At 37.6% G+C, this 22544-nt stretch overlaps 1 protein-coding gene across 1 annotated transcript in view; it reads left to right on the top strand.

Moving 5' to 3' along the window:
• AGPS (alkylglycerone phosphate synthase) overlaps nt 1-22544 on the top strand; it is a 71669-nt gene that overhangs the window by 17947 nt on the left and 31178 nt on the right. The window contains exons 2-8 of the mRNA XM_031554289.1: nt 11241-11330; nt 14271-14361; nt 17432-17552; nt 17630-17704; nt 19301-19372; nt 20887-20966; nt 22395-22475. Coding sequence (XP_031410149.1) covers nt 11241-11330; nt 14271-14361; nt 17432-17552; nt 17630-17704; nt 19301-19372; nt 20887-20966; nt 22395-22475 — 610 coding nt within the window. The remainder of the gene's footprint in view (nt 1-11240; nt 11331-14270; nt 14362-17431; nt 17553-17629; nt 17705-19300; nt 19373-20886; nt 20967-22394; nt 22476-22544) is intronic.

Below are 22544 nucleotides of genomic sequence, written 5' to 3'. Positions count from 1 at the left end.
TGGGACGGGGCGGGCGGCCGGGAGCGGGCTGCGGGCCCGGAGGGATCGGGAGACGCCGGGGAAGTCCTTGGGGAGAGCGGTCCTTAGCTTCTGGGATTGAGCGGTGTGTTAGCGTGGGGAGCCGCTCGCTGTCGTCCTCAGAGCTGGAGGAGAGGCTCGGTGTCTGGGAAGGGCTTGAGGATGCCGTGATGAAAAGAGCAGTTCGTAAAGAGGGGAGGTTGTGTGCTCCCGGGCCCACGGATATGTGAGGCCTTCTTGTGGGTGCTACTAGCATGCACTTGTGAGTTGGGCTCTATCTTGAATTTATTGGAGGTGAGTGGACGGAAGTACATCTTATGCTCTTTCTGTAAGTGAAGCATCTCATTTCACGTGAGACCGAGGAAAGACAAACAGTAGAATTATCTAGCAATAAATTGGTTCACCAACTCTTGGATTTATTTATCTGGTGGATTAAATGCTGTAGTTACAGCACATAGGTATGATTTCAAGTAACTTATCACTGTCCAGTCCATTTTCTGGAGGAATGGACTTGCATGTACGTTGTGACGGCCCCATTTTCTGATGCCAATTTGCTGTGTGCACATTGCCTTGCATCTCATGGCTTAGGTTATGGACAGCCCACCACTCTCCATAGAGCAGTGCAGAGGGACTGGTGTGGTATGTGGCTGTATGGAGGCAGCCAAGAAGCTGGCAGGACAGGCAGTAGTTGTGACTCATTGCTCCTGTGTGGAAAACCCATTCAGCTGGAGGTTTGCTCTGAACATTTTCTCAGGCAAGCCACATGAGATAAAAGGAACGGTCTGAGTTACTCTAACAGACTATTTGTGCCTTGAGCTGAGTTTGCCTGCTTTGTGGGGACTGGGATGTCATAGGCATGAAGCCAAATGTTACAAACTGAAAGCATTTAGCCCTCAGTGAGGGGATGCATCAAGCAGCACTACTCACTGACAGAAGCGGGTTTTACCAAAAGCGTTGGCTTCCACACTGAGTTTTTTCTTTTGTTTGAGTTCAGGAAGAAATCATTTTTTCTGAAAAATTCTGATTTAGCTGTTTGTCACGGATCTACTTGAAATTAATTTTTATGTAATTTCTGGAGCAGGTTCCCACATCTTTGAAGAGCAGCAGAAACATGGTTATATGAAGGTGAATATCTACCTGAGGGTAGCCACCTTTAGTGTAGAAACCATGGGCATGGTGAACTTAACACTTGCTTTTCAACAGGTTAATAGCATTGTTCTCCACTATTAGTATTCGCTATCGGAGCATAATTGCTACTTTTATTTTGATTAACTTGTTCTGGATTAAGAATAAACTACATTGCTTCAGGGATCTTAAGGTTAAAGTGATACGACTATGGGACATTATTCTGTGATAGTGTAAGGGAACTACTGGAGTGTGTGATCCATATCATTGGTACAGCTGTCTTGGAGTACTTAGAGCTCAATATTTCTGTATGTATGGAAATAAAAGCTCTGTTAGTAATTGTGATTTACAGCTTGCAGATGATAAATGCCTGAGTTCTGTTCTAGTGACTTCCAGCTAATTTGGACCTGGTTGACCCATTCATAAGATCTAGAAAGTGTTGGGCAGAAGGATTCATGCCACCATAGGTGAGTCTGGGTGGCTGAGATTACTTAGTGAAAGTGAAGAAGGTCAACCACAGCTGTAGAGGTCTTCTGTGAGGCATAATAAAGAAAAGTTCAAGAGTATTAGAGAAGTCTAGAGAGAATTTAGGAGATGAAGAGGAATTTTAACTATATTGGGGAAAAAAAGGAACATTTTAAAACAACTTCAGTAATTATTAGATTTTATCAAAGGTGCTTTTGCTTGAATGAGAAGGGAAAGAGATTCTTGAGATGAATTTGAAGAATGCTGCAGAATGACTGTAACAGTTATCTGAAGCTTGCCAAAAGCAAGGAATTTTAGGAAATTGACTTCTTAACTTTGCAGCTAGGTTCACTAAACCTATCATGGTACAAAGGCACTTGTGTGAGGCTAGGACTTACAATGAATGCAATGGACATTTTAATAGAGTTCTTTGCTTTAGGCGTGGCTGGAATTCTTAGGCTGTTGTGTAATTAAAAGTCATTGTTTAAATATATGCTTTCCTTCATTCGTAAGCCCCTAAGCAAAACCAAACACCATCCTCCGTGGTCATATATTGGGTGTAAGAGGCTGAGTCTAGAAATCCTGCAAGGATTTTGAGGCAATAATCAGCTATAAGGAAACGTCAGGTATCTAAAAAATCTTGTTCAAGTGTCTGAAGGCTGTAGTAAATGTATTAGATGTAAAAAATAATAGCTGAACACAGCATTTCAGGCTGTGATTACTGAGCAATTCGACATAAGGAGATGAACTGGTTAGATACAGTAGATTTTTGAAGTGTAAAAGTGAGTCTAAGGAGGTTTGGTTCTTTGCTTAGTAACTCAGCTGGTTAAATATTTTTGCTGACAGACGACTATTCCATGTTCAGTACTTGACCTACTCGGGCAATGCTTCTTTATTTCAGTTTAAGGGTGTCTGACCCCAGTGAAGCTGAACAATTGAAAAGTGGAAGATGCTGGACTACTTTCAACTTAGGTCTTGGAGTAGGTTACAAGGTCTTGAAACTGCTTAAAATAAAACTTGCGTTTCTGGTAACTTCTTTTATCTGTATAGATACTCACACTTACCACTGTAACAAGCTCTCTGCTTGAAAGAAATCAATCTGTATAAATTTTGTGTTAATAGCAAGTGAAATTGTTTAGTCTATCCAGTTTGATAGTGCTTTTCCACATATCTTTGCGTAACTGCATCTTGAGAGAGATGAAGTACTAGACTTGGCAGCCATTTTTCCTGCTTACCAGGGAAAGAGGAGCGTGGATTTTGAAAGCTAACTAATATGTCTTTCTATTTTGGGAAGATCCTGAAGATTGTGTTTTTATATATTGCTAACCAGCTTGATTTAAAAAAATATATCTAGTGAGAATAACTGATTTATAGATGATGCACTGATTCTGTGTGTTTTTTCCAGCAATACTAGAATAGTTCAAACCCAAATGGTTTCCTTCTTTCAGTCTTCTATTAAATCTATTTATGATGATTCAGCTTTTCTGCCTCTTTTGAGTTATTAATTTATTTTTTTTGCCAGCAAAACTGCAGCCCAGGTACTTTATTCAAAAATTTCTGTCTTCATTAGGCCTGTTGCATCTTTCCTGTAATGTCTGAAATAGTCAAAGCATCTGACAGGCAATTCTACCAGATCTAGCTGCATTCTCTTTGTGTAGTGTTTCTTCTGCAAAGTAGATGACTTGTTTTGACCAAAAAAATGTCTTAATGCTTATATAGTAGTCACTAGACACTGACCTGCAGAAATGCTGTTTTCTTTCAAATGCTGTTGACAGTCTGAAGACCACCCTAGTAAGGGTCTTATCCAGCCGTTTTTCATCACCAGTAAGGAGGAGAGGAAGGGGAATATGTAAAATGTACAGAGCTCCTGTGGGTATTCATCAAGATGTCTCCATTTCAAAATGCCTGTGAAGGCTAGCCAGTATGTTTGCATGTGGATGTGTTTAAAGATTGCAGTGTGTTTCCTGTTTTTTTTTCTTTTGATAAGTCATTTTCAGAAGAAGAAAAAAAAAAGAGGAAATCTTATCAAAAAAGATAAGTTATCTTGTGCTTAGTGCAGCATTCTCTTTACAGGAGGATCCACTGTAAGAGTGTACTTTATGAGCGGCAAGTCCTTTGTACTGTAAGAGTAGAGAGGCGTTACTTATGGGCAGAACATTTCTGTTTTGGATTGTAGGTTTTAATTCAGTGCTGAATGAAAGATGAAGGTCATAGTTATAAAAACATGTGTGTCTTCAAGCCTTAAAAAAATGACGTGCCTCCTGAAAAACTTACTAAAAGCTTGAATTGGAAAGTAATTCTTCCTTGCAAGTATTTTTTCAAAACCTAATGTTTTTCTGTTGGCTTTTGGTGGCTGGTTATTATTAAACTCATTTTACTGGTGGGGCTTAAGATAAAAACTTTATATACAGTTATTCTGAAGATTAACTACATGAAGTGTACAACTTGTACTGTATCACTTTGAAAACAGTAAAGTGCTGCAATTCCTCAGGACACAGTTATTCCGGAATCACTTCTATGTATGCCAGAAAATAGCAGTGCCCCAGAGATGGAGCACTAGAATTAATCTAGCTGTAGTAGATTGTGTTATAACTAACTTAACAAGGGCCAAAGTTCTTCAAAGTTTAAAAGGGAGTGTTGATTGAATGTAATAAAATGTTCATCTGTCATCTAATAAGCTTATCTTTTTGTATCCTGGAGCTAAGAAAAAGCAGAGTAGATTTCCTCACTTTCCTGTCTTTTTGTGGGGAAGTTTTTTTTCTCCTGTTGGATGAAAAGATGTTTGTGGCTTTCTTCTACTTATTATGGACACAGTGTTATCCAGTGTAAGCCACAGGATGAGTGCATAGCCAGTCCCCCTCTTTAGCAAGTTCAAACCCAGGTTGCTCAAGGTAACTTGTTAACATCTAACTCTAGGTCAAGCAAAGCATGAGTTGGTGCCTAGAGACGCTACTTGAATGTAACAGATAAGGTCAAAGGCATCCTATCATACCACTAATTTAAAAACACTTCATTGCAGTAAAGATTTATATCAAGTAAATTTAAGTGATGACTATGCCTCTATGCTTGCGTGAGTACTTTAAAACCTGTCAAGACTTTTGGTATTACTCTTTGTTCTCAAGTGAATTCAGGATCTGTTTAGGTTGGAGACTGGTGACACTGAAGCTTAAGGTAAGCACCAGAGGATGAAGAAGGTCTGGGGAGCACAGGGAGTTTCTCAGAGTGAAATCCATAGAATCACAAGGGCTGGAGAAGACCTCCAAGATCATCGAGTCCAGCAATCATCCCACACCCACCATGCCCACTAACCAGTCCCTCAGTGCCACAACCACAGACTGCTGTCCCACCAGGATGGCTGCACGAGTTGGTGCCCTTGGCCACCACACGTGAGCAAAGTAAGAGCCAACCAAGGTGAGGTAACACCTTCATCAATGAGGAGAGGAATGCAATTACTCACTGAAAAATCCTGCTGCAAGAAACTGCTCAGAAGTTAGCTTTTCTTCTGTATATATCCTGATGTTTCTCACTAAACTTAGAACTTTGAAAGGTTAGATTCCATATATGGCATAGAAGGAAAGAATCTTAATAAACCATAAGAGCAAGAGCATGTTGCATTGAGGAAGGTGTGTCAGTTCACAGGAGGCTTTTGTGATTGCATCAAAGCAGGTAATTGTTTGTCAAGGTTATTTCTTGAAGTATATAAGCAGATTCTCACGTGTAAATAGTAATGTGATAATAGAAAGTGCCATAACTTGAAGGCAAATGTGACTTCATATGCAACAGCAATTCATATCTATTACCAAACTATAAATAGTTAACTCCTCAGTCAGATGGTATGGAAGAAATGTCAGAGTTGAATTCATTTAAATAAACATAAGTTTCCTGTTAAGTCTTTTCATTTTGAGTAAACCAAGGTGAATAAGGTGAATATATCCATTGGTTAAATTTTATTAAAAAAAAAATTAAACCTAGATACAAGTGTAAGTGTTAACTATGCTTAACATGTGAATTACAATACAGATTATTACACGAAAAGTAGTTAATGTGAAAAACTGAATTTTTAGATTGTTTTCTTGATATCTGCTAAGATCTGAACTCTTACATGCAAGAAATTGAATGTATACATATTTATTTATTTAAACTTAAGATTTACTTAAGTTGAAAAGAACACACTTTGCTAATGCAAAAGTCTACAATAATTACTTTTAATCCAGGCCACAGTGGTTTCCAGGAAGTCAACCACAGACATCTGTAGTGTGTGTAACATCCAAAAGTAGCTGTTGTACACAAATTTTCTGTGTTGATAGTAGAAGCCAAAAAGTGTTCTTCAGTAATATCTGATGTATTTGCTTTGGAAAGTCCTCAACGCAATGGGTAAAGATCTTGTCCAGAAGCTGAGCTTATTTTGCCTGAGAAAATTCACAGCAGACTGCTGATCGCTCTGTTAAATGGGATTTTTGAAGACAGTGAAGCAGTCTTCCTGACTTTGCAAGCTTCCGAGAAATATTTCTTACGTGATTGATCTCTAGTGTTTGAAAAGTGTTGAGGTGCCTGTTCCCTGTCTGCCTGGAAGTAGCCACATGCATGCATTTTTGCAGCAGAGCTGTCACTTCAAAGATAGAAACTGATACCAGTGGAAGTAGTAGATGGAATAGAAATAGCTTTTTGTAAAGTGCTCCCTTGCATGAGAATCATCTGGCCAATAGTATCAGAAGTGTAGGTATAGTATCTTGGCTTTCCTTAGACTGAATATAGTGTTTAATCTTTAATTCACTTAATCCACCAAATTGCTTAAGCTTTCTACAAGAGAACACTGGAGAAGCACCAATTTCCTTGTTCCTTGGGGCTTTATTATTAAAATGTAATGAAGTAGTCAATGTTGGCATTATGTAAGAAGAGTTAACATTTGTTTTTTAAAATGTTCTGATAAAAACAAAAGCAAACCAAACAGAAAAGAGCCACGCCACACTCTGTTCTGGTCCTATCAAGTCTTCCATGCCTTAAATTTTGTCTATGCTTGCAGCTTTCTGTGGATTTAAACTGTAAATATGAACCAAGGTTCATGCTGCTGTAGCAGATACTTGGCAAACAGAACGGCAGCTGTAGTAGGTGTGTGTGCAGCTGCAGAGGTTTATGTGAAAACACAGGCTGCAGAACTGGGATGTGTCTGAGTTTACTAAAAAAGGCCTCTTAATGGCCTTCAGAAGCTATTGCGCTGAGGCTTGGTTTGCTGCAGGGAAGGCTCCCTGCGAGGGAAGACGTGAGAATGACAAGCACAGCAGATATTCCCTGCCTGCAGCATGTCATTCTCCAGATAAATGATGCTTTCATAAAGTAGTTCTTGAAGGGACTCCTTGGGCTATGTTCGCTTTCCTAATTTCCAGGGACCTAATTCTAATTTACTACTGGCTGCAGAAGCTTTCTTAACTGGTGCTGGAATGATGGGACTGTGTAGCCCATGCAGCACAGAGGGAGCGGACCTCCTGGTATCGCCTAAGGGAATGGTTCTGAGTTAGTAGCCAGAAGTCCAGCTAAAGTGGGCTTTGAGGAGTTACTGTATAGATAATAACCTGGGTACAAATCCTTAGCACCATAATGCTGCCTGAATCTTACTGCGTGCCTGCTCCAGGTCTTGGAAGAACATCACAGCCTGTAAGACTTGTCTGCATTGCTCCATTAGACAAACAGTGGTGGCTCAGCCAATGTGCTAGCTATTGAAACTGCCACTTACATGTCATTTCCAAGAATGTGCTGTTCTTGTGTGGCAGAACAGGAGTGTCTGTTTATTTTGTGTATGTGATGTTTGCAGGCTAAGCATCGGCTGATGATTGAATTGAAAGCACTGGTGGTTATTGTGAGAACACTGCCGTGAGCATTTTGGCTCTGCTCTAGCTGGGTCCCATTGGTGCAGTTGGTTGAATGGCACAGACTTAGGGCTGCTTCTCTGAAGAAAATGCAGGAAATGGCCATTGCCCATTTAGTGAAGTAGCCTGTTTGCTTCCGTTTGCATGATGTGCTACATTTCACGTGGTTTTGTAGAAGTGAGGGGGAAGTTGTGTTGAGATCGTTGTGCTTGGGTATATATATATATATCCCTCTAATGATGCAAGTAATTAATGCTACTAAGCTACAATTCATTCATCAGCTTGGTTTCTATATTTCTCTGAATGTGGTCTTGTAACTTTATTGGAAGAGAAAAAACTGTGTGCTTCTGATTTTGTAATATCAATCTGGTTTAAACCATGGAAGATAAAAAGCTGTGATTGCTGGAGAAAATTTTCTTTTAAAAGAAAAACCTCTTTTTACCTGGCAGTTCTTTGTGTTGTGTGTGATGATGTGGTGTATAATTGTGCCATTCATTTTCAACTACTGGAAAATAGCATGCGTGATGTAATTGCTATGGTAATTGATCTTCTGGATGTTCAACTCCAATACCTGCAGAAGGGCCTGTGCTGCTGCTTGGGTTTTCTAGGGAAAGGAAAACGTTGGCAGCCTGTCACAGAGCTGTGGGCTGTGGGAGTGCAGGCAGTGTCTGGGTGCTGGGAGGTCCGCCTGTCCTCTCGTGGGCTGCCTGCCATTCTAAATACCTTCACTGGAGGCTTCAGTGTGCTTATTTTAGGTACGTTATCTATCTTGTGCTGTGATCTGCACAGCTTCCTGTAGCCAACTCTTCAGAAAAGTGAAGAGAATTTGTACAAGAGTTTTTGCTGTAAAAATAAAAATGAGTAATTCTTATTGCATCAAGTCAAACTAAGCGTTTCAGTGCAGAGCATTGTAAGGAAAGGTTTGAATTCGATTAACCTTAGCACACTGTTTTCACAACACTTGCTCCTATTGTCAGTGTTTCCATGGTAACCTGCTTTCTTTCAGGTTTTTCCCTTCAGGCAATATCATTACTTATTTTACATGCATATGGTGTGTATGTGTACGTATGTAATATAAAAAAAAAAATGTAAAGCAAAGCTTGCTTTTAACATTTTTACATCTATCATTTCATTTCAGTACTGATTTTCTGGCTTAGAAGTTAGGAAGCAAGGAAGAATGGATCAATTGCTAATATTTAATGCGAAGGTAGGGCTAATGAGCTTGATATTCTGTTGGGGTCACTGTACCCGAATAGAAAAGCCGTCATCTTTAAATGAGGCAGCTTAAATACAACACAAAACTTAGCAGCTTTGAGTTCAAAACAGGAAAAACAGCAAATGTTGGTGGCCTTGTCACTCAGAGCTAGATAATCTGTCATTTTATTTTATATTCTGGATGTTTTTAGGCTACTTGTTAGGAAGCCACATGCAGTATTTCCTCCGACTTGCTACTGTGTAGGCGAGAAGCGCTAGGAGCCACTGTAAGTAAATCAGATAGCAGTCCTGAAGCTGGCAGTACTCCCTGCTGTGGTGGAACAAAGGAAAGAATAAATGTCAGTGGCTCATTACAAAACAGCCCTTTCTGTCTCCAAACAGAAACCTCAGAATTGCTTGGGGTAGCTTTGAATATAGAAATTAGATGTTTATAATTAACTTCCCGTTGTGTCTGCCTGTCACAAGCCACAAAACCATCTTCTAGGCAAAGGGTGATTTGCCTGATTTGCTCTATGCAGTAGTTGAGATGTTTCAGAACCAGCTGTCTTCTGCAAATGTGAACTGTTGTATTAGCGTTTAAATTAATTACTCTCACCTCAGCAATAATAAGAGCTGTGTTATCTTTCAGAGCAAACCACAACCATTACTTACTTATTTCATTTAGAAATAGTTCATCCTGAAAGCTCTTAGGAAATCTGAGTTCTTATGTGCTGTTTAGTGTTTTAAAACCCGAAGAAAGCAACAGCCTAGGAAAGGAGGCCTTCAGGAAGGGCCAGGAACTGGCAATGCAGACGGCTTAGCGGAAGGAGCCCCTTGCTGAGTCTCTACTCAGTGCCTTCACTGTGCCCCTCTGGGCTTTGGAGGTCTCATCTGTCCAAGTGGACATCAGGGTGGTTGAGTGTCCCAGAGCAGCACTCACTTGGTTACCCAGAATCATTGGCTCCTCTGGAGTCTGCCCCTTTGTGTCTCATTCAGGCTGATCTTCTCCAGCCTCGCTGCTGCTTTCTCTGCCCTGTTCCACACATCACACTTAGCAGTGTTTTTTTGATACTGCCTTGAAAAGAGGACCTGCTTAAGCCTTCTTCAAATTTGGTTGATTGATATCAAGTCTGTTCTGACTTTACATGATTGAACAAACTAGAGATTGGACGTACAGAAGTACTCCATGTAGTCAGCCTTGAGGAAGACTGCAGTCTTAGCTAGTCATGGAACAGCTTAATTTGGAGGCAGTGTTACAGTCAGTTCCTCAGTGTGCGGAAGCATCACACACTGGCTATTTCACAAATGTATCAGTTACTAAGTGCTTGAAGTTCCTATAAAGCTTGCCTAGGAAATGCTAAGCTTATCAAAGGCTTGTTGAAATGTCTGTATCAAGCTTCTGTAGTAGAAGTCCCCATTTTTTCCATTCGATTACTTGAAGCCTTGTGGACAGGCAGTTGGAGGAAACTGAGCTCTGACTGAGTACAGCACTGGTGGTATCTCAGGAGCTCGCTTTTGTGTTTTCTCTGTTACAAAGACCTTTGATTGTCCAGCAGCACCCAGCTACCTTGCATGTACTGTGGAGTTACAACTGCTTTCAGGCAGTGACTTTGAGCTGTGAAGTCTTCTCTAACTGATCACTGATCGTTGTCTTGCTCTTCTACGATACAGTCAAAGAGTAAGATCTATGTTTACTATGTGTAGCAGAGTGAGATGTATCATCTGTTCTTCTTTAAGATGCATTTTTGTTAATTCAATTTTTACATTAGTACTTCATTTCTAATTTAAATGAATTGGTTTTTTGTTTTTTTTTTAAGCAAAATTGAATTGATATGTAATTACTCTTTGTGTTTCTCTGCATCTTCAATGTGTTTACACTGATACACTGCTGATGATTTTTATTGTGGTTGTTTTGGAGTGGTTGTTTTGGAGTGGTTGTGTTTAGATGCCTCAATCTTGTGATAATATTTTGACAGTTGTTTTGTTTTTTCATATTACCTTTCTTATGGTCTCATTACATTGAGATAATTCACACTGTTTGGTATATTATTCCCTCTGCTCTGTTTTTTCAGCTTTTCAAAGTATATTTTTAATGGGAATGTCTCTGAGTGCCTCACGTGAATGCTGGAAATGTAATGGGGTTGCAGTAATGATGTCAGGCTTAACTGAAGTTTAGTGCATTTTGTGATATCTAGAGCTACTGCATTTTTTTTCATTCTTCAGCTGCTACTACCTGTTTGTAGTACTGCTACTTCTAGTAGTGATGTAGAGGTTTAAAGATGAACATCTTTCAAATGTAATCTTTGCTGATTCAAAAATATTCATTGTACAGTTTATATTGATTTCAGCTGGTTGTTCACAAAGCATCTTGTCCTTCAAACCTTAAAATGCAATCTAAAGGAGTAATGGTTATGACTGCAAATGATTTTTACGTGTATTAGGTTCTGTACTTTTGATATATATTTGACTTCTTAAGTTGCTATGTTTTCAAAGCTATAAAATCATAAATCATACAAACATTTTGGCCTTACAGTGTGCTAACATTTTCAATCATATATGTTTTCCCCTTTCTAGACAAGAAATTCTGAAGTGGAATGGATGGGGATATAATGACTCCAAATTCATATTCAATAAGAAGGGTCAAGCAGAATTCACAGGAAAGAGGTAAGCTGGCAAGTCATATCACTGAAGTAAAGTATTTTATTAGTAATTTTTTGTAAAAGAGCTTTAAAACTGCAGTGTTCAGCTAAGCTGAAAGCAACAGAAAGCTCCTATATTTCGTAGAACACGTCATTCGTTCTGTGTGGCTTTACAGAATTCTGTATGTAGTAGTGAAACTTCCCCTGGAGTGTAGAATGAGAATCTGTACCATATTCTAAACCATAGAAATCATGGAGCAGTTCCATGGAGTAGTTCCAGTTTTGAAAATCTCGTGAGCATCAGCGAGTTGCTTTACTTAACTCTTAATTTTGTTTTAGGTTTCTTAACTGTTGCGCTTGGAGTTTCTGTATGTTCTTAGCTTAAAAATCTAAATGAATGAACAGTTGCATGTTTTGTGGTGGCAACATACAGCTCTGATCTGTTGTCTTCTAGCCCTTTACACAGCAAATTTGTTTTTCTGAAAAATACAGTTTTTCAGCAAAGACAAGTTTAATTCTTCTTCGGGATCTCTTTTCTTTCTTCACTGAGTTTCAAGCCTGTCATTCAATATTTTACTGCTCCTTTATACCTGAAATGAAAAGAGTCTTACAGTCTTCATAGTTCTAAAAATAATATCCTTTTGTTAAGAGAAAAATAACAATAATAATAGGAAAGAGAAATGAATTTGCTGGGACACTGTACTGAAGAAAAACTCATTGTTCTTTGAGTTTCTGCACAACTGGCATGAGCTAGTTTGAGTCAAACATGCAAAAAAAGTCTCTCTCAAGTATTGAACACAAATCATTAATCTTTTCATTTTCAGTCCCAGGTTAAAATGTAAAGCATTATCTTAGGCTTGTGAGTTCACTGTATACGATGTACGAAGATCTTGGTGATCTTTCCTTTTGCTAAGATTCTGACCCTTGTTGCTTTGTCACTCGTTTTTTCATCTGATACCTTTATCTGGGGTTGTTTATGCTCTGCATAAAGAATTTATATGGGGTACATTGAAAGAGGCAAAAGCATAGTACTTTTTCCTGGAGGAAGCACTGAGGCTGCTGTTGAACTGATGAGTACTGTTCCCTGTTCTAGAAGAGATGGGAATGATCTTTTATCATTCACCTGATTGGAGAGTCCACTGTTAAGTCCAGATCACTGATGAAGACTTTATGTAGTAACAATGTGGCAATTTGCACTCCTGTTTTGGACAGACTTATTTTTCTTATCTTTAAGCCTTGAGAAGAACCTTCCCATCAGTACTGTAGGAGCGTATTTTCTTTAATGGCTGTTGAGGTAGAACCTCTGTGGAAATAGAGAGGGACATAGAATGTAATGTTCATTGCAGTCACCTTGTTTACTTTATTTTCACACTCTCATAGAACTCTAAGGGTTAGTGAAACAGGAATTCTCTTTATGAAAGTTGCACCGACTGTCCCAACAGACTGTGCTTTTCTACTTGTCAAATTATCTTTTTTTCATTATCAACTATACCATCACACCAGAAGTAGAAGATACTTGCTTGAGTGAGCAAATAAACCTATGTTTCCAGGGAGGACAGTTCTTATTTTATTTTTTTTCAGGGACTTCTTCTACCATCATCATATGTACTAAGCTTACCCTTGAGTAACTAGTCATGATTGCGTTCTGTGCAGTAAACTCACCAATTTCCTCTCTGTTGGGACTTTTGTTTGCCCTAAGTTAGTTGTTAGATTTCTGTCAGCTTTACTTTGTCCTTTGAGAAAGCTATAGCAATAGGTGGGCAATACCAAAAAGTGTGTCTGGAGACGAAAAAGCACCAAGCTGAACCAAGACATTCTGTACCTTTGCAGATTCCCAATTTACATTAGACTTGTACGTTAAACTTCTGTTGCTTTTTGTACTTGCCTTTCCACAGAACTCATTCTGTTCTGTATGAATATACACAATATAATAATAGCTGTCACAGAAGGGATCACTGAACTTAGCCTTTCCAGCTGAGTTGCAATGTGTTTGTACCCTTTTGTCTCTAGGAATTGAGTAGGTTTTTGATTGTTTTATCAATGAGAGAACTAGAAGGTAGTTAAGATAAGGAAACGAAATGAATTGCTCTTTTTGCATAGTAGATGACTTAATGGTAGCTGTGAAGCACAGGGTCATGGTTAGATATAATAATTAAATTATCACAGAAGAAAGATCTGTGGGGCCTAATGTATTGATCTACATACGAGCTACAAGATTTTCAACTGCTGAAAGCTCTTTATACTGAAGAAGAGTAATTGTTTTCTTCTCGGAGAATGCTTGTGCATATATTGTAAACATATGAAATGTGTAAATGTATGTAATTTACAAGTTTCCACCTCATTAATGTTTAAGTGTGTGCCCTGCCTCACTTGTGGTGCATGCCACGTCCAAGAACCATGACCAGCTTCTTCGTCACTTGTTTTGCAACTTCCATCGGTCATAGCTCTTGCCAACAGGTTTGTGATAATCACATCACTTGATGGGTTTGAATGCATCCTGAGGATGAGAGGAACCTTTAGCTCTGATTTTCTTGACACCGTGATAAGTGTATTGAGCTGGGTTTGTGTGTTTGAGACTGCTTTAGTTTACAGTGCAGTGTGTCTGTACATACATGCTCTCCTTCTGTAATTAGCATGTAAACTATGACACTGTTTTCTGTGTCACTTAAAAATGAAAGTGGGGGGTGGGATATCTGAAAATCCTTATGCCTCAGTTCCCAACAGTCATAAAGGAAAATAATGTCTGAGGTACTGACATCTGATTTGTTTTTGTGTTAAGTACAGAGTACTTAAATGCAATGAAACTGTGTAGTTTCATGAAAACTGAATGGGCAGAACTTTGCAGCCTTTTAGATGAAGAACTGAATTTAAAACTTACTATTGATACTTATGCAGAATCAAAAGAAGTGTATCTGACATACATTCTTTTAATTTAAAATGACGCTTTGTAATATTGACTTTTCAGGTACAGATTAGGTGGTATGGTATTACCAACTTTTAAAGAATGGATAGAAAAAACCTTTGGAGCAAGTCTGGAGCACAAAACTACCTCTAGAGTAAGTAAATAGCCAAACCAGTTCCTTTAAATGTTAGTCTTGGTGATGATCAACACTGGATTGTTAAAGGTGATTCAGCTGTTGTTCTGAAGGTCCTTGCATGTAATTGATTTAACCACAGTGTATTAACACCTAAGAGTTTATATCTGATGTAGAACTACTATGTAAAACTTCCAGTGACTTAGCACAGCTTGTAGTTCTAGGTCAACTGGTTGTGCATTAATTGGATTAAGTTTCTCCCACAAAGGGAAATTTTAGTCCTTGTTTATAGGCTGTTTTTCAAGATTGTGGAAAATGCTAGCCTACAGAGAATTATTATTCATGAAACTGTAACGATTGTTTGTGAAAATAAATATGGAAGATAGGGTGACACTAAATTGTGTTGTATTTTCAGTGTATTTCGTGTTATCCAAGCAATATTTTTCACGTTTGACTGCTGAAAACTAGCTCAATATTCAATACTCAAGATTGTGCTGAATGTTTTCAGGAAAAAAAAACAAGCGTGTTCAGAATGTTCTGGGTTTGCGAAACATACATATTTTGCTTTTCAAGCAGAATATCTCAAGATTGACCCATCTCATTTAAGAAGAATTCATTTGAGGCTGTAGGTTCCTGACTAGATAGCTGCCAAAGCAGCGCTGGAAGAAGGTTGTTCTTGTACAGTAACTGTAGTGACACTGTTTTGGGTAACAGTTTTATTTACCCATATCTTAAGTGAGTTCAACGTTGTGTTTTCTGAGAATCAGGTAATCTCATTGGGCTTGAAAAACTCAAGCACTTCAGTCTTCTGCTAGTCAGTTCGTTCTTTCATGTGCTGACTTAGTTTCTCCATGTGTCAGTATAAAATTTTCCTTATGTGCATTCCTTGGTCTTAACTGGCAGCTGCTCACAGCAAAATTGCTTTAGTTCATCGTGACCAGGAGTCCTGTGTGTATAGAATATAGAGAATAAAGCAGAATTGGAAGACAAGGGCAGATTACTGAATGGTATTTTGATTTCACAGCGTGTCCTGAAGGGATAGTGTGCAAGATATCTGCCAGCAGTGTTGTTTTTTTTTTGCTTTTTTTTTTTATGTCATACACCTCTGTTGTTGTGGTCTGAACCATGCTGACTATCTTGACACAGAGTAGGGCTCTTTGCAGTTTCCAGCATATATCTGTACTTTTCATAGTTATTCTCAATACCAGAGGTTCTCTGTTTTCACGTCTATCTTACAGTTCCTGATTTATATTGCAGGTTGTTGCACTGTGTTGGTTTTCACTGTCTGTTATCATCAGAGCATGAAGGAACTCAGACACAGGAACAACAGTAGGGATAGAATGTCTTGGTCTATTTGTCTTTATCTCTTCTTGCTTCTGTTCTATAGGACTGAAGGGTTCCCTGTATGAGCATCCTTTCTGTTGTAACTTACCACAGTAAATGTACCCACTTTTCTGCTGCTTGAGGCCTGATGACTTTTTTCCCTTTTCAGTCTAGACTTAGAAAAGACAGCAGTTTAAACCTAGTTCATGTATGTTTCCTGTCTAACCTTTCAGTATACAACTTCTAAAATATCTCAGTCCCATAAGAAAAAAAATATTTTTGTGTGGCATCCTACGTAAGACTTACAGAGAGGAATGTGCACTTTCATTTTTCATCTTCAAAATGTAAATAAATTCTTGCAGAACACAAAAAAACCCACCCCAATATAGTTAACTGAAAGGAATTCTTATAGTTCTAGGTAGTTTGTCTTCATCTTATAGAGAACCAAGATCATCAAGCATTTGGTGTTCAATTTGAAATGAAACAAAATGCGTTTATCTACAAAAATCCATGAAGAAACAAGTTTGAAACAGAAAATATGAGGCGAGCTAACAGGAATTTTCTTTGAACAGAGATCTTTAATTACTTGGTTACTTCGTATAGTTGTTTTTCCTCACATTTTCCAGGTTTGATTTCTTCTCTTGAGTTTATCCAAATGCATTCTATGAATGTATGTTAATAGCAGACTAGCAAGAGCTAAGAGCAGCGACACTCAGCTTATTATGACTGGCCCCTAAAATCAGGATCTCTTAGTAGCTCTATGCCTCTTGCCTGATCTTGCCTTAATCTCATTTCTCTGTTTGTAGGTGACAGTGTGAACATGCTGGAGGGAAAAACCTTTTTCTCCAATGTCTAACACCTTATTTCAAATATGGCATCATCCCTGAAAAACAAGTCGAAGTAGCATGTCTTTTCAGAAGTAAATCGTTATTAAAACTGTATTTTCATAAGGTCATGTGTCTTATATGAAAAGAAAAAGCAAATAATTAGCTATTCTCTTGAGCCTCTGAGTTTTTGTGAACTGTCAGCTATGAACCTGCCTAAAGCAAATATTCTTTACTAAATTATCCTCTAAGTCCTCTTAATTTCTATGTAACCTTATGTAGTTTCTTCGAAGTATGCCATAGATCTTGGTAATCACCTGAATACTTTCTTGTTGAAGGTGAAGTCTTCCCTTTTTCTTCCAGGATGGATGTGACTCTAGGCAGCGTGGTCTAGTGGTTGGTGACCCTATCCACGGCAGGGGGGTTGAAAATAGATGATCTTTAAGATCCTTTTCAACCCAGAGCATTCTATGATTCTTCATCATAGAGCTCACCATTCAACATTCGAAGTAGTTACAAGCATTACACTTATGTTCACAAAGTAAACTAATTGACAAAGTATGTGTTTCTTTAAATTTTGAACTTTATCTACTTAAGGGTCTTCAGTACTGTTCAGGCAGTTGTTTCTCTTAAATCTTGAATGCCGTAAGGCAAGTATTTTACCTAGTATGCACTCATAAGCTTGTTCACTTCTCCAGATTTGTCAGGAAAAGAGAATCAAAATGTGTTATGGAATAAAACTGTATGTGCATCTAGTCAGATGGGTACTAGGCAAGACAAATGGATCAATGGCTGAAGATAAGACAAATAAGTTCTGTATTTCTGATCTCAAATAGCTGTGTTCTGGTATTAAGTTAATGGTTAAACCTTTTTTTTTTTTAAACTGTAAAGAAATGCTGTAAAAGGGAGCTTATCTTTAATGGAAATATTTTCTTGTGTTGTAGGCATCTTTAAATGTTAATGATGTACCTCCACCTATTGTAAATGAAGAATTTCTTCAGGATCTTAGAGCCACTAAAATCTCATATTCACAAGATGCAGAAGATAGGGTATTCAGAGCTCATGGTAAGAGAAGTTCATTTTTATAACTGTACTTCAGATGCTTCCTCTTTGAACCTGGTTACTTATCGTTTGTTTTTCAGGTCACTGCCTACATGAGATATTTGTACTCAGGGAAGGAATGTTTAAGCGAATTCCTGATATAGTTGTATGGCCTGGTAAGCTTGATGTTTTATTCCTCCTTCTTTCTGATCTGCTTACTAAATTCTTGTGCTCTTTTGTTATTGAGAAGCTGTCTGGCCAACCTCACTCTTTTTTAGAGACCCTAACGGATTTTTGGGGGGTATGGTAATCATGATTTTGTAACATGAAGTCCCATTACTTAATAGGGAAGTAAAATTTATTATTAAATACAAGTGAAATTTCAGATGACAGCTGAATTTGAGACTTCAGTAAGCACAATATAATGTGAAATTGTATATGCACCATGAATAGCTGTCTAAATGGCAGACTAAATCTTGCTGTTTTTGTTTTTGTTTTTGTTTTTTACAAGTATGAGATGGTAGAAGAGTGATTAAATGTTTGCATTAAAAAATTTGACCTTACGACATACTGTACTGAAATAAAATTTTAAAGGTGTAACACCTGTTAACTCCAGTCAAAACACTTCATGAAGGGTGTTTGACCTGAAGAAATGACAGTGCAGGCTAGACCTGTTTAAAGTAGAATAATCACTAATGTTGTAGTTTAAAATGTAGCAGAAAATAATGCTTGTTTTTATCAAGTAGAAAAATATGGAAACTTCAACTGATGAAACTTCATCTGCTCATTTGTGAGAATTTTCTAATTGAGTTGTGTTTCTCAGGTCACTAGGATCTACTTTCATGTGCTGTTCTTCAGTAGCTAGTGAAAAAAATCATGTTGCACCTAGGCTGTATGAATCCAACTGTTTTTATAACTTTCTGATGCTTTGAATAGCTATGCTGTCTTAGAAACCCCAAGATTACTCTTAGCTCAGTTTTCTTACTTCATTTGGGAAAAAAAATCACGTGGGTAGCTTAAAAAGACAGTGTAAGATGCATCTGAGTATTTGAGGACAGTTACTGACACGACAGCTGTGGTGGTCATGGACAGCACTTAATCACCACTTCTTGTGCAGCTCTGAAAGTAAAATGATTGACTACATTGATCTAAAGCTGCTCTCTATTGCAAGAGCAAAATAGACAGAGTTTGTAAGCCTATTTTTTTTCATTCCTGTTCATTCTCTGCGCAAATTCAGGTACAAGTATATGTGGTGTTTACATGGTGGTACTTTTCCTTGCTAGTGCACAAGCATTTCTGTTTCATCTTTGACCAGATACATAGTGCATTCTGAGAAAGTAAATTTGACCAGCAGCCTTTCTTCTGATGCTGAATGTCATCCAGGAAGATAAAAATTTTTCAACTCTCAGAAAAGATTAATTCAGCTTGAAATGGATTTGAAAAATCTGTTTTCAGTAAAGATTTAATATTAATTTGTTCTCCTGGATTCCTAGCTCAATTCTAACCCATTTGTTAGTCCATCATACCCTGAGAATTCCCAGTAAGTTTCAATCTTTGAGCAGGAGACCAAAGCTATATAGTAAGTTCTTTAAAAGTGGAACTGTTTTATGTCTAAAAGGTATCTTGGAGCTCTTTTTACTTTGGGTCCAGCTTTTTAGTGCCGAACTCTTTGAAACGTCTTCCTTGCTGGTGTCAGAAAGGGAGCTGCTGAGTATTTTAACTGTGATATTTAAACAACAGTAACAAGCACAAATTCTGCTTAACTTTTTCAGTTTCCCACGAAGATGTAGTTAAAATTGTGGAATTAGCCTGCAAACATAATCTCTGCATAATACCGTTTGGTGGTAAGTAGTATTAAATATCAAATTTGTTTAACATTACTAGTGCAAAATTATTCCACTAGTATTAAATCACATTTAATTTAATTTAAGTCTGTAATACATAAGTAATAAGTAATAAATAAGTAATACAGTAGGAGACATTACTTTTGGAGTAACCCTTGAATTTTAAATGCTGTCTATTTTCTGTGATCTTGCAGTATTAAAAGTTGCTGTAGTCAGCTGAGCGAAAGTCAGCATGTGTAAAAACACTTTGAATATTAGGAGTGCAAGAGAAGCATGTATGTGAAGTTGAAATATACCTATTTGCCTTTGAACTCTTGTAGGGCTTGAGTCCTTCTTAGTCTAGAGAACTTCTAAGGGGCTTCAGGTTATTAATTATACATTTTCCTCTAAATCTTGTAAGGTAAACTATCTGTTTTTGACTTCGACATCGGGTGACATGAGATGTTGACTTTCATAAGCTTATTTCTGTGATGAGTGTTTTGTCAGGAGCTCTTAATTCTGTGCAGTAAGGCTGTGCCTTGGTAATGTGGTAATCATGCTGCAAGCATGTAGTCCCTGTAGGAAGGATGTTTACTGTTGATAATATAAACATGTCCCTTAAACATTGTATCAAACTAACAAAGTTTGTTTCTCCCAAAAGTGCTTCCCAGATACAGTTGTATGACTGTAGAGAACAGTAGTATTGACTAGTTCTTATTCATTGACTGTGATACGGAAGATATTCAGATTTTCTTCAAGCCTGTTATATTAAACTATGGGTCAACTCTTTAAGTTGTTTTAGGAGTTAATGTTAAATGAAAACGCTACCTTTCCTATCACTGGAAACAAAAGTGGCTGGTGTTCTATTCTTGGTGTTTTACTAGCTGGCACTGGCACTGTGCATGTAGCTTGGTGGGAATCTTTGTAGCATTCTAGTCTTTTTCTTTTCTTCCTATGGCTTTTGTTGTCTTTGAGAAGCCAAAAACTTTTTGGAGACTGTTCTGTGACATGCTATAGAGATACACTAGAAACCTCCAGAGAAGTTTGATATTTGTTTTTATTCATCCATTTTTATAGTTATACCTTTTTCAGTTTCTTACTTGCTTTCAGGTAAGTATTGCATTCCTGTATTATGTAGTTCAGCCAATTTTTTTAGGTAGAAATATAGTGTCCTTTCTAGTGCTCTCAGTAGAGTATATAGAAACCACAGCTATCTCTGTTTCTTGAATTACTTGATTTCTTATCCTTCCCCATTTTAAAGTTACATTCCAGGCTTTACAGTGGCAGATGAGATGGTTGGAATTTCATGATTTGTTATCAAGTGCTGTTAAAGCCTTTTGCCTGTTCCATTGTTGCCCAGATTGTGTGCAACTCTCAATCTGGGAGCAGGGACAGTCTGAGAATACTAATCATTAGCTTTCGAAAAGAGATCTTTAGTAAGTTCAGTATCTGAAAGGAGAGAGAGAAGAATCGGTATGTGGAAGGTGGGGGAGAACTCACCTGAGAATTTTACAATATTCATCCCGTATTTTCAGGAGGAACAAGTGTCTCTAGTGCCCTTGAGTGCCCTGAAGAAGAAAAAAGAACAATTGTCTCTCTGGATACATCGCAAATGGTATGTATCTTTTCCAGGAAAAAAAAATGTTGAAATTTAGATTGTCCTATGTTGCTTTAGAGAAAGGAATCACTAGAGAATGACATCTCCTTCTTTGTTACAAGAACAAGAAAAGATGGAAGTATTAAATTGTACTATAATGATTAAATTAGTACTTCAGTTTAAATGATATTTTTGTTGAAGTTAGTCCTGTACTTCATATGACCTATGTACTTAGAAAAAAATCCTAATGCTGAGTCTTTGTACAGTTTTACGTAACAGAAAATCAGAGGAAGTTACTATTCTTGTATATAGGAATTATCTGAGTTAAGTGAAAGGCAGGCAGGAAGTTTTGTTCTTGTAAATTTTAATGTTTTTTGCAGATTTTAAAATAACAGTAATAATAATAACAAATTATATCTATCAGCCTTCCTTGAAGAAATAAGATTTCTATATAAAATGGTACATCTCTAACTCCTTCAGATAGAGATTCTCTTTGAAAACGAGTGATTCTAGCTTTATTTAGGGAAGACAGACACGTGGCACATAAATTATAGAAACGAAAGTAATGTTTCTGTATTCTATTAAGCAATGTGAGTATCGCTTTTTACACTGTAGTCTTTGTTCCAGAATTGGGAAAGTAAAGGGTTGTTGGATGTTGCCTTTTCTGCTGATGAATCTAAATAGTATTCATAATGCTGCTTTTGTTGTTTGTTTTTTTTTTCTGAACTATCAATCCCAGTAAATAACTCGTTAATCACTTATCGGGGCAAACTGAAGTTAAAGCCTCTGTGGAATTTTCTCTATAAACAAAGCTAAACACAGATTTATTAGTTTCTTCTTCATGGATTGTCCTTGTTAATAATGATGCTTAGTACTTCTTTTCTTGTTACGTAGAATATCCTGATGGGTCAGTGAGTTTCCCATCAGGTAAAAAGGTATAATCCTTCCCGGTACCTTAAATTTCTTAAGTTCTTCCATACTTTGACATCTTATACCATATTTTACTTCTAATTTAGTGTGTCAAAATCCCAGAGCTGAGCTGGGGTACTTCAGTGCCATCTGTTCAACCTAGGGAGTTTATTCAAGAGTACTTTTCTTGGAGTATGATGTCCAGATATTCAGTCTCTAGCACCTTAAGTTGTACTCATTTTGAAAAATACTGTATTTTAATTTTCATAGTACTTTTGTCTTAATTCTTTCTGATCTTTCTGCTTTGCTTCTGTGAATGTTTCCAGTATGAGCTGATTAATAATGTTACTTATGGCAGAGGCTGTATCAACTCTAACCTGTTGTCTAACTGTGAGAGGGACTGGGGAGGCTTAGCTTCTCCTGCTGTAATAACTTGAATTGTGTTAATGTTAACTTGTATGTCCAGATAGTGTTTATTTCCTTCTCTAATGCTATATGGTCAACAATGATTATTAGTTTTGATTCACTTCTTAACAGAATCGGATTCTCTGGATAGATGAGAAGAATTTAACAGCATGTGTGGAAGCTGGCATTATTGGACAAGATTTGGAAAAACAGGTATTTTTTTATGTTCTGAGATATCTAGTATTTTCTCCATGTTATTCCATGTTGTTCCTCATATCTTGT

This window comes from Meleagris gallopavo, chromosome 7, assembly GCF_000146605.3.
Source record: "Meleagris gallopavo isolate NT-WF06-2002-E0010 breed Aviagen turkey brand Nicholas breeding stock chromosome 7, Turkey_5.1, whole genome shotgun sequence".
NCBI classification, from domain to species: domain Eukaryota; kingdom Metazoa; phylum Chordata; class Aves; order Galliformes; family Phasianidae; genus Meleagris; species Meleagris gallopavo.
This window is presented reverse-complemented; position numbering and strand designations above follow the sequence as displayed.